The 12,880-nt window shown below is 41.7% G+C and overlaps 1 protein-coding gene across 4 annotated transcripts in view; it reads left to right on the forward strand.

The window, feature by feature from the left end:
* LOC140193981 (hippocalcin-like protein 1) overlaps positions 1–12,880 on the forward strand; it is an 82,538-nt gene that overhangs the window by 35,574 nt on the left and 34,084 nt on the right. For 3 of the 4 annotated variants that reach the window (XR_011885008.1, XM_072251230.1, XM_072251231.1), the window contains one exon: positions 4,879–4,953. The exons of the other annotated variant lie outside the window; for it this stretch is intronic. Coding sequence is in view for 2 of the 3 variants with exons in the window: in XM_072251230.1 (XP_072107331.1) it covers positions 4,879–4,953 (75 nt within the window). In the remaining variant the exon portion in view is untranslated. The remainder of the gene's footprint in view (positions 1–4,878; positions 4,954–12,880) is intronic. 4 annotated transcript variants of the gene reach the window in all.

Here is a 12,880-nt window from a genome sequence, read left to right on the forward strand (position 1 = left end):
CCTCAATGCAAGAAGCATCAGGAACAAAGCTGATGAACTGAGAGCTTGGATACATACATGGAGTTATGATGTAGTGCCATTACAGGGACTTGGCTGGCACCAGGGCAGGAATGGATTCTGGATATTCCTGGATTTCAATGCTTTAAAAGGGATAGAGAGGGCGGAAAAAGGGGAGGAGGGGTGGCATTACTGGTCAGGGATACTATTACAGCTACAGAAAGGGTGGGTATTGTAGCAGGATCCTCTTTTGAGTCAGTATGGGTGGAAGTCAGGAACAGGAAGGGAGCAGTTACTCTATTGGGGGTATTCTATAGGCCCCCTGGTAGCAACAGAGATACAGAGGAGCAGATTGGGAGGCAGATTTTGGAAAGGTGCAAAAATAACAGGGTTGTTATCATGGGTGACTTTAACTTCCCTAATATTGATTGGCACCTGATTAGTTCCAAGGTTTTAGATGGGGCAGAGTTTGTTAAGTGTGTCCAGGACGGATTCCTGTCACAGTATGTGGACTGGCTGACTAGGGGGAATGCCATACTAGATCTAGTACTAGGTAATGAACCGGGTCAGGTCACAGTTCTCTCAGTGTGTGAGCATCTGGGGGACAGTGACCACCGCTCCCTGGCCTTTTGCATTATCATGGAAAAGGATAGAATCAGAGAGGACTGGAAAATTTTTAATTGGGGAAGGGCAAATTATGAGGCTTTAAGGTTAGAACTTGCAGGTGTGAATTGGGATGATGTTTTTGCAGGAAAATGTATTATGGACATGTGGTCGATATTTAGAGATCTCTTGTGGGATGTTAGGGATAAATTTGTCCCGGGAGGAAGATAAAGAATGGTAGGGTGAAGGAACCATGGGTGACAAGTGAGGTGGAAAATCTAGTCAGGTGGCAGAAGGCAGCATACATGAGGTTTAGGAAGCAAGGATCAGATGGGTCTATTGAGGAATATAGGGAAGCAAGAAAGGGGCTTAAGAAGGGGCTGAGAAGAGCAAGAAGGGGGCATGAGAAGGCCTTGACGAGTAGGGTAAAGGAAACCCCAAGGCATTCTTCAATTATGTGAAGAAAAAAAGGATGACAGGAGTGAAGGTACGACCGATTAGAGATAAAGGTGGAAAGATGTGCCTGGAAGCTGTGGAAGTGAGCGAGGTCCTCAATGAATACTTCTCTTCGGTATTCACCAATGAGAGGGAACTTGATGGTGACGAGGACAATATGAGTGAGGTAGATGTTCTGGAGCATGTTGATATTAAGGGAGAGGAGGTGTTGGACTTGTTAAAATACATTAGGACACATAAGTCCCCGGGACCTGATGGAATATTCCTCAGGCTGCTCCACGAGATGAGGGAAAAGATTGCTGAGCCTCTGGCTAGGATCTTTATGTCCTCGTTGTCCACGGGAATGGTACCAGAGGATTGGAGGGAGGCGAATGTTGTCCCCTTGTTCAAAAAAGGTAGTAGGGATAGTCCGGGTAATCATAGACCAGTGAGCCTTACGTCTGTGGTGGGAAAGCTGTTGGAAAAGATTCTTAGAGATAGGATCTCTGGGCATTTAGAGAATCATGGTCTGATCAAGGACAGTCAGCATGGCTTTGTGAAGGGCAGATCGTGTCTAACAAGCCAGATAGAGTTCTTTGAGGAGGTGACCAGGCATATAGATGAGGGTAGTGCAGTGGATGTGATCTATATGGATTTTAGTAAGGTATTTGACAAGGTTCCACATGGTAGGCTTATTCAGAAAGTCAGAAGGCATGGGATCCAGGGAAGTTTGGCCAGGTGGATTCAGAATTGGCTTGCCTGCAGAAGGCAGAGGTTCATGGTGGAGGGAGTACATTCAGATTGGAGGATTGTGACTAGTGGTGTCCCACAAGGATCTGTTCTGGGACCTCTACTTTTTGGTTTTTATTAACGACCTGGATGTGGGGGTAGAAGGGTGGGTTGGCAAGTTTGCAGATGACACAAAGGTTGGTGGTGTTGTAGATAGTGTAGAGGATTGTCAAAGATTGCAGAGAGACATTGATAGGATGCAGAAGTGGGCTGAGAAGTGGCAGATGGAGTTCAACCCGGAGAAGTGTGAGATGGTACACTTTGGAAGGACAAACTCCAAGGCAGAGTACAAAGTAAATGGCTGGATACTTGGTAGTGTGGAGGAGCAGAGGGATCTGGGGGTACATGTCCACAGATTCCTGAAAGTTGCCTCACAGGTGGATAGGGTAGTTAAGAAAGCTTATGGGGTGTTAGCTTTCATAAGTCGAGGAATAGAGTTTAAGAGTCGCGATGTAATGATGCAGCTCTATCAAACTCTGGTTAGGCCACAGTTGGAGTACTGTGTCCAGTTCTGGTCGCCTCATTATAGGAAGGATGTGGAAGCATTGGAAAGGGTACAGAGGAGATTTACCAGGATGCTGCCTGGTTTAGAAAGTATGCATTATGATCAGAGATTAAGGGAGCTAGGGCTTTACTCTTTGGAGAGAAGGAGCATAAGAGGAGACATGATAGAGGTGTACAAGATAATAAGAGGAATAGATAGAGTGGACAGCCAGCGCCTCTTCCCCAGGGCACCACTGCTGAATACAAGAGGACATAGCTTTAAGGTAAGGGGTGGGAAGTTCAAGGGGGATATTAGAGGAAGGGTTTTTACTCAGAGTGGTTGGTGCGTGGAATGCACTGCCTGAGTCAGTGGTGGAGGCAGATACACTAGTGAAGTTTAAGAGACTTCTTGACAGGTATATGGAGGAATTTAAGGTGGGGTCTTATATGGGAGGCAGGGTTTGAGGGTCAGCATAACATTGTGGGCCAAAGGGCCTGTACTGTGCTGTACTATTCTATGTTCTGCTCTCTTTGCCCTGTATCAATGTTCCTTTGATTAATAATCCAAATAAAATGGGTGAAATAAGACACATTAAATGTAATTCCTCATGCAAAAAAATTACATCTCTATGAAAAAGTCTGAAACCCCAGTTGAAACCAAACCATTACGTCTCAATCTCACGAGTTTGGCAGGACCAGAGAGTGCCTTCCCTAGACTTATGCAGCCAAGGAAACCAGGGGGCTTCATAGTAAACCAAGGCCCACCATCTAGAACACTGTGTCCAAACCTTGTCATGGAAGCTCTCAAGCATTACATTTAGATAGGTAAATTTGGAACAGAAAACTAATACCAGCAATGGTGACCATGAAACTAACTTCTGGATTGTTGTAAAAAAGTCTATCTAGTTATCCTGTAAGCTTTAGAGAAAAAAAAAACACCATTCTTACCCAATCTGCAACACCGAACCCACAGAAAAATGATTAACCATTCTAAAATGGCTCACTAAATGTGCACAGTTGTAGTAGAAAGTTATACCATGCGCTACAACAGTTATAGGCAGACTAACATCACATCTCAGAAGCAATTAAGTAATACACGTCGACTTTGCCAGTGATACTCACATCCTGTGAATGAATGAAAATAGGCCATCGAGAGCTGTTTTATCAATGGGTCTTTGTGAAGTGAGTCAATCTGCGTTTGATGATATGCTAAATAAATTTTTGTCCGAGTAAATTGTCATCTGTCCTAGCATGAGAAATTGGCACAAAGCATTATTTTTAGGCGTTGGAGCACATGGTTGTTAACAACCAATCTATGGACAGACCCAAATTAATGTCTCTTGGTGAAAATACTCCTGCTCCAGAACGCACTACATAAAAACTGTAAGAACCAAGGGAAAGCCACTTAGTTTCCTGCTCTTGCTCTGCAATTCAATAAGATCATGGCTGATTTGCATTTTACCTCAAAGCCACTTTCCTGTATTAAGCCCATGTCTCTTAATTCCTTTAAATCCAAATATTGCCAGCTTCTTCCTTGGTTATTAGTAACCAAGTCTCAACAGTCCTCCTAAGAGAACAGCTTTACTTAGGAAGCTAAGGAAATTAATAAAACAATTATACAATTATTCCAGCTACGGGAAAACCATAAGTGGTGTGGATGCGGAATTTATTTTTGTGAGAAGTTTTGCAAAGGCAGCTTGTGCAAGTACTGTACTAAGGATAGTATATCAATGTTATACAGGTAACTGATCATTGTGGAATACTATATATTCTATGAAGGGTAGCATAGCCTTTAGTGTGACACTATTGCATAGTGGGACATTGAAGTTTGATTGTGAGGTCTTATCATACTATTAAAATAAAGTCATAATTAAAATCATAATATTTAAGTCATCATGTTTCTCAATTGGTGAGTAGAGTTTGATCCTTTTCTTCTCTCCCAATGGTTACCAGGAATCACTAAATCCATTCACTGATTATTTTGGTGCAATGGTTTAAGTATGTTTCTGCTTTGCTTTTTCAGTGTTAAGTATTTAAGACTCCATTTGTTAGTTAAGTATGCTAAGATTTTTACTCCATTGAGCCAAATTGCTTTGTGAATATCTTCCGCAAGCTGCCTCATATGTAGAAACTGGATAATCTTGCTTTTAACTGAATTTTTGTGAATGATGGGACACCCTTTCTTGTCTTGCAGACTGTTTACACGAATTCACTATGAATTAAAGAAGTCTATGAGGTACAGGAAGCCTGGTTATTTTGTAAATCAGTTAATTAAGTGGTATCGTACCAAAGCAAAACAAAAAAAAAAAAATACAGAGTGATTTTAAATGCAGAAATTAAAGTCAAAAGTTGTTGTTTAGAGGGACCTGGATATCCTTGTAAATATATCATTGAAAGTTACATCAAATATTAAAATGAGGCAGAACCTGCAATTAGGAAAGCAAACAGTTGGAATTTTTGGCAAAAGGATTTGAGTGTAATGGTGAAAGTGTTTTACTGAAATCACTCTTTTTTTCCAGTCCTGCAGAAAGGTCTCATCCCAAAACATCAAGTGTTTACTTTTTTCCACAGATGCTGCCTGGCCTGCTGAGTTCCTCCAGCATTTTGTGTGTGTTGCTTTGGATTTCCAGATGTCCTCGTCATATAGTAAGCACCCTGATGAACTGCACCTAGCATGTTTGTAGAGGCTTTCTACCTCTCTAAGGAAAAGTATCCCTCAATAGAGGGAATGGAATAGTTCACCGAGGTGTTTCCTGGGAGGAGGAAGAGGAATTATAATACAAGCATAAAATAGGGGCCATACTGTCAAGAAAATGTACCTTGGAGAGCATTCTGACAGGCCGTATCACTGTCTGGTATGGGGGGCAGGGGTGCTAATGCACAGGACTGAAAGAAGTTCCAGAGGGTTGTAAATCTAGTCAGCTCCATCTTGGATAATAGCCTACAAAGTACCCAGGACATCTTTAGGGAGCGGTGTCTCAGAAATGCAGCGTCCATTATTAAGGACCCCCAGCACCCAGGGCATGCCCTTTTCTCACAGTTACCATCAGGTAGGAGGTACAGAAGCCTGAAGGCACACACTCAGTGTTTCAGGAACAGCTTCTTCCCCTCTGCCATCCAATTCCTAAATGGACATTGAACCCGTGAACACTACCTCACTTTTTAAATATATATAATCTCTGATTTTGCACAATTTAAATCTATTCGATATACATATGCTGTAATTGATTTACTTACTTATTTTTACTTTTTTTCTTTCTATATTATCATGTATTGCATTGAGTTGCTGCTGACGTTAACAAATTTCACGACACATGCCAGTGATAATAAACCTCATTCTGATTCTGAAATTTGAAGAATGATAATACAAAAGGGTTTAACAGGGTACATATAGGGATGATGTTTCCTCTGGCTGGAGTGGCCAGAATAAATGTCCAAAAATAAATGGTTGACCATTTAGAATTGAAAAGGAAAGACCTTTTTCACCTAGAGGAGAATAAATTTTTGAAAAGGGAGAATGAACTTTTGAAAGGTACTTTGGGGGTTCAGTTGCTGTCAAAAGGAGATTGATAGATTTTTGGATATTAATGGTTTCAAGGAATATGGGAATGGTGCAGGAGATTGAAGACTAAATACAAGATCTGCCTTGCTCATTTGAATAGCCAATTCCTGCTTTTACTTCTTATGCTCTTCTGCACCTTTGGTTCTGGCCATTTGAAAGCCTTTAATACAAAGAACGTAATGAGGAGTGGAAATTGCTACAGTCTGATAGTGCTCAGAATGGTAGGTCGTTAGCCTGTGTGACTTACATGGATGATACAAATCCATAAGAGATTTTGCTTTTGTTTCTTCACAGAGTTGCAACTTCAACAATGTCTAGTTCCAACTACTGAACAACTTTTAGCTTACTGACATCTACTTACTCTGTAGAGTATCACAAAAAATGACAGTACATGCAACATCATTGAACTCGGAGGAGGTACAGGAGTCTGAAGACCCACACTCAACAATTTAAGAACAGTTTCATATCCTCTGCCATCAGAGATCTGAATGGCCCATTAAGACTATCTTTTATTCTGTTTTTTTTACATTATTTTTGTAATCTATAGATTTTTATGACTTTGCACTGTTTTACAATTTTCACGTCATATATCAGCGATAGTAAGTCTGATTTTGATTCACAATGTTTTTGAAGAGATGTACTAAAATTTCATTCTAGCTGCATCTGGACTTTTTTATTACATAAAATAGTCTCCAGGGTATGACTAATTTAGAAGCATGGACAAACACAGAGTTTTGCTTCGGTGATTGTCTCTATTTAGCACCTTTGTTCTCACATTTGCTTTTTTTTAAAAGCAGAGATTCATTTAGGGACAATCTTCAGCATATCCTGAGTACTGAAGTAAGATTTTCTTACAGCACAGTTTTTTTTTTATAGTTGTGTTATACTTTCACACTGTGGGTAATAGCTAAAGATCAAACTTCCAACATAATCATTCACCAGTTTTAGGTAGATATCTGAATGAGGCCATTATCTACAAATAAACTTTTCAGCAGTTTATATCTGACTAGTTAAAGCTATTAAGTGTTTGTCGAAAATTAAAGGCAAAGCTTTCAGCTTTGGGGCAGGCATATACTAGATGATAGTAATATTAGCCTTCATTTTCAGATTCATTTACTTATTACACCAACAGTGAAATGTGTTGTTTGTGTTAAACCTAAGGATGTGCTAGGGGCAGCCTGCAAGCTTTGCCAACAATTAGGCATCAACGTAGCATGCTTGCAATGTTCAGCAGAACAACACAATCAACAACAACAAAACAAAACAACAGCAAAACAAGCCCCTATCCTCCCTCCCACCCACTTACACACACAGCCAAGCCTCCATCCCCAGGGTAGGTGGTCTCCACACAGCCTCTAATTGACTCATTGACATTGGGCTTCCATCTTCCCCAGTGGACCCACAGACCTAGAGCTTCGGCCATTGAACCTTGACTTCTGGACTTGCAGACTTCAGTCTTTGACCTTCGGGCTTCAATCTTTGGTTATCAATCCCAGGACTTGCTGATGACAATGTCCAATGGAAAAACAATCTATGCTTATAATGGGCATTATAATAATACTGTATATTTTGTATTCTAAAGATAACCAATTGATATTTTTCGATGCTTTTCACAGACATAAAAGAAATACTACTTTTTCTTAAATATTTTGCTTCTCTCCCCTGATGTAATTTTTTCTACTTCTACCTTTCTACTTTCTAAGTTTGTCCTTTTCTTTCTTTCTCTTTGTCTGTTTGTCTCTAGTAAACTTTGGCTACTATACATTTTTATCCCAAATTGTTGCCATGGATGCAGCTCAGAACTGATAATTTTAGTAGCAGGAAGAATCAAAGGACAAAGACTGGACTTATTACAGGCACCACTGGGGTTGGGGCTCAGGTTGGAACAAGAGGACAGAACACCAAAGTCTATGTTGTTGGGTTCCAAAGGACAGAAAACATTAATTTGAGATTTGAGAATCGAGATCAGCAGTGGAGATCGAATATCCCCAGAGAAAGTGAAAACTCAAAGGTAGGAGATCAGAACTGGCTGAAGTGTCATCATATCACCATACAAATGAACGAAGTCTCACAATGAATTATTCCCTACTTACCACCTGATAAATACTAAACTAATGGTTATATGGTTATCTGTTGTCAGGACATGGATTGAGAAACATATATATCCTAAAGTGAGGCCAAGAGAAAGGCAGGTGCCCTAGTATTTCCTAGTGGCAAAAAAAGTGCAACGTTTTGCGTTTGGGGCACAGACTCTGAGCTACAGATGACTTGTTTTGTTTCCTGAAGATAATGATTAATCACCGCTTCCTGGACAAAGATTGTAGACCATGACAATGACATTTGATGAAATGAGTTTTGATCACATAAAATTTTTAACGTCACCCAACTCCCCTGTCTGCCTTTGCTCATCTGCTGTGGAAATTCACAACCATTTGATGCCTTTTCAATCCCTGACCTACTTTAGAACAAGTTTTCAGAATCGTCCTTCCTTCATTTCTACCATCCTATACATTCCTGATTTTAACTTTTTCCAATTAGTTTCAGTAGCTTCCATGTCAAGTTGTTGAATTATATCTACAAGCCTCTACCTCTGAATCTGTCTCCCTTCCCTCAAGAATACCCCTTACATAAAGTTTTGCCTGTCTTCCTGATATTTTTTCTGTATTTTAATATCAAAACACTCTTAAGCACCTTGGGATGCAGTACTACATGAAAGATGAAGGAGAAAATTAACTACTTGTGGTTTTTGTTCCAGACTTTTATCCTGTCATTGTTGGAAATATCTGATGAGAAAGCAACAATGCAAGAAGTATCGTAGGATAGGCAGATAATAGTGCTGAAGATGAGGTAGGTGGTTTACAAAGGGAGGCAATGTGTAGTGAGGAGAGGTTGCTAACAGGGCAAAATTGCAATCAACAGGATGAGTTGCAACATAAAAGGTTGGCAAAATTGAAAAGGGAGAATTCAGGACTGAAGGCATGTTTGAATGCGTGTAGTATACAGAATAAGGTAAATGAACTTGCAGCACAGATGTAGATTGGCAGGGATGATGTTGTAGTCATCACTTAATCATGACTGAAAAAAGATTATAGTTGGGAGTTTAATGTCCGAGGATACACATTGTATCGAAAGGATAGGCAGGAAGGCAGCATTGCTCTGTTGGTGAAAAATGAAATCAAATCATTAGAAAGAGGTGACAGAGGAACAGAAGGTGTTGAATCATTGTGGATAGAGCTAAGGAACAACAAGGATAAAAAGACCCTGATGGGATTTGTATAGAGACCCCCACACAGTAGTAAGGATATGGCCTACAAATTATAACAAGAGATAGAGGCAGGTAGACAGCCATCAATCCCAGGGGGTCATGGGTTTGCCCCTCTGGTGGACTGTGTCCTCTCCAGGACGCAAGCCTGGGCAGGAAGATTTGAAGAACTGGATGTTGCTCATGCAGAAGGTTCCCCCTCTCCACGTCACTGATGTAGTCCAAGGGCAGGGCAAGCGCCGATACAGCTTGGCACCAGTGTCATCGCAAAGGTTGCCAGAGTGAAGTTGTAAACAACAACAAACTGCCTTAGGGAGCCCGACTCCGGATTTCTTCCTTGGGGTTTACTCTGGAAGCCTTTCCCATGGGTGGGTATGGCTGCAAGGCAGTGGAGGTTTAAAATCAGAGTTTTCCTTCTCCTGGGCATGCTGCCATCCAAGGCTGACGAGCCCCACTGCCCGAAGCAACTGGTTTTGAGGCACTAGTGGTCCACCTTTTCCCCTTCTCTTGTCAGCAGAAACAGTTCTGCCAGGCCCAGTAGCTAAGCCACACGCGAAGGTCAAGAGTTGCCCTTGGTTGTCAGAGGCTGTTAGAGTTGCACGCTATTTGGAGCACTTTACAGATAATGGCAGCTTATCCCCCCTACCACCTCCACATATGACAACCTTAGGAACCAATAGGGCCAAAAGGGCAATGTTACAATAGTCATGGGGGATTTATTATGCAGGTAGATTGAAAAGGTCAGGTTGGTGCTGGAAGGGGAATAGCTAGAGTGCCTATACGATGAATTTTTTGAGCAGCTTGTGGTTGAGCCCACAAAGGGATCAGCTAGTCTGGATTGGATGTTGTGCAATGAACCAGAATTGACTAGAGGGCTTAAGGTAAAAGAACCCTTTAAGAACCATAATATGATCAAATTCACCCCGAAATTTGAGAAGGAGAAGCTAAAGTCAGATCTATCAGTATTACAGTGGAGTAAAGGGAATTACAGAGGCAAGAGAGAGGATCTGACTGGAAATGATCAGAAAAGAACACTGGCGGAGGTGATGGCAGAGCAGCAATGGCTGGAATTTCTGGAAGCAATTTGGAAGGCACAGAATATGTACATCCCAAAGAGGAAGAAGTATTCTAAAGGAAAGATGGCACAACCGTGGCTAACAAGAGAAGTCAAAGCCAATGTAAAGACCAAAGTGAGGGCATTTACCATAGCATTGGAGAGGGATAGGAACGACAAGTTAGGAAAGCGTTTAATTGGAGTAAGGGGAAATATGAGGGTATCAGGCAGAAATTTGGAAGCGTAAATTGGGAACAGATGTTCTCAGGGAAATGTACAGCAGAAATGTGGCAAATATTCAGGGGATATTTGCGTGGCATTCTGCATAGGTACGTTCCAATGAGACAGGGAAAGGATGGTAGGGTACAGGAACCATAGTGCACAAAGGCTGTTGAAAATCTAGTCAAGAAGAAAAAGAAAAGTTTACAAAAGGTTCAAAAAACTAGGTAATGATAGAGATCTAGAGGATTATAAGGCTAGCAGGAAGGAGCTTAAGCATAAAATTAGGAGAGCCAGAAGGGACTTTGAGAAGGCCTTGTGGAGCAGGATTAAGGAAAACCCCAAAACATTCCACAAGTATGTGAAGAGCAAGAGGATAAGACGAAAGAGAATAGGACCAATTAAGTGTGACAGTGGCAAAGTGTATATGGAACCAGAGGAGATCGCAGAGATACTTAATGAATACTTTGCTTCAGTATTCACTACAGAAAAGGATCTTGGTGATTGTAGGGATGGCTTACAATGGATTGAAAAGCTTGAGCATATAGACAACAAGAAAAAGGATGTGCTGGAGCTTTTGGAAAGCATCAAGTTGAATAAGTCTCTGGGACCGGATGAGATGTACCCCAGGCTACCGCGGGAGGCGAGGGAAGAGATTGCTGATGATCTTTGCATCATCAATGGGGATGGGAGAGGTTCTGGAGGACTGGAGGGTTGCAGATGTTCCCTTATTCAAGGGAGAGAGTAGAGATAGCCCAGGAAATTATAGACCAGCGAGTCTTACTTCAGTGGTTTGTAAGTTGATGGAGAAGATCCTGAGAGGCAGGATTTGGGAACATTTGCAGAGGTATAATATGAATAGGAATAGTCAGTGTGGCTTTGTCAAGGGCAGGGCATGCCTTACGAGCCTGATTAAATCTTTTGAAGATGTGACTAAACACATTGATGAAGGAAGAGCAGTAGATTTAGTGTATATGGATTTCAGCAAAGCATTTGATAAGGTACCCCATGCCAGGCTTATTGAGGAAGTAAGGAGGCATGGGGTCCAAGGGGACCTTGTTTTGTGGATCCAGAATTGGCTTGCTCACAGAAGCCAAAGAGTGGTTGTAGACGATTCATATTCTGCATGAAGGTTGGTGACCAGTGGTGTGCCTCAGGGAGCTGTTCTGGGACCCCTTCTCATTGTGATTTTTATAAATGACCTGGATGAGGAAGTGGAGGGATGGGTTAGTAAATTTGCTGATGACACAAAGGTTGTGGATCTTGTGGATAGTGTGGAGGGCTGTTAGAGGTTACAGTGGGACATCGATAGGATGCAGAACTGGGCTGAGAAGTGGCAGATGGAATTCAACCCAGATAAGTGTGAGGTGGTTCATTTGGTGGGTTAAATATGGTGGCAGAATATAGTATTAATGGTAAGACTCCTGGCAGTGTGGAGGATCAGGGTGATCTTGGGGTCTAAGTATATAGGACACACAAAGCTGCTGTGTAGGTTGACTCTGCGGTTAAGAAGGCATATGGCGCATTGGCCTTCATCAATTGTGGGATTGAGTTCAAGAACCGAGACGTAATGTTACAGCTCTATAGGACCCTGGTCAGACTCCACTTGGAGCACTGTGCTCAGTTCTGGTCACCTCACTACACGAAGAACGTGGAAACTAGAAGGGTGCAGAGGAGATTTACAAGGATGTTGCCCGGATTGGAGAGCATACCTTATGAGAATAGGTTGAGTGAACTTGGCCTTTTCTCCTTGCAGTGTCAGAGGATGAGAGGTGACCTGGTAGAGGTGTATAAGATGATGAGAGGCATTGATCTTGTGGATAGTCAGAGGTTTTTTCCTAGGGCTGAAATGGCTAACATGAGAGGGCACAGTTTTAAGGTGCTTGGAAGAAGGTAATGGGGAGATGTCAGGGATAAGTTTTTTTTACGCAGAGTGGTGAGTGCGTGGAATGGGCTGCCAGCAACGGTGGTGGAGGCAGATACGATAGGGTCTTTTGAGAGAGTCCTGGACAGGTACATGGAGCTCAGAAAAATAGAGGGCTATGTGTAATCCTCGGTTGTTTCTAAAGTACGTACATGTTTGGCACAGCATTGTGGGCTGAAGGGCCTGTATTGTGCTGTAGGTTTTCTATATGTTTCTATATAATAGAGCAAAAATTAATGGGAGGTTAGAGGATTGGGAAGCTTTTAAAAACCAATAGAAGGCAATTAAAAAGTCATTGAAAAGGTAAAGATGGAATATGAAAGTAAGCTAGCCAATAATATTGAAGAAGGTACCGAAAGTTTCTTCAGATACATAAAGTGTAAAAGAGAGGCGAGAGTGGATATCGGTCCGCTGGAAAACAATGCTGGAGAGGTAGTTATGGGAGAGCAACAAAATGATAGATGACCTGATTTAAGTATTTTGTATCATTCTTCACCGTGGAAGACACTAGCAATATGGTGGAAGTTCCAGCTGTCAGGGGTCATGAAGTCT

Source organism: Mobula birostris, chromosome 2 (genome assembly GCF_030028105.1).
Source record: "Mobula birostris isolate sMobBir1 chromosome 2, sMobBir1.hap1, whole genome shotgun sequence".
Classification (NCBI taxonomy): Eukaryota; Metazoa; Chordata; class Chondrichthyes; order Myliobatiformes; family Myliobatidae; genus Mobula; species Mobula birostris.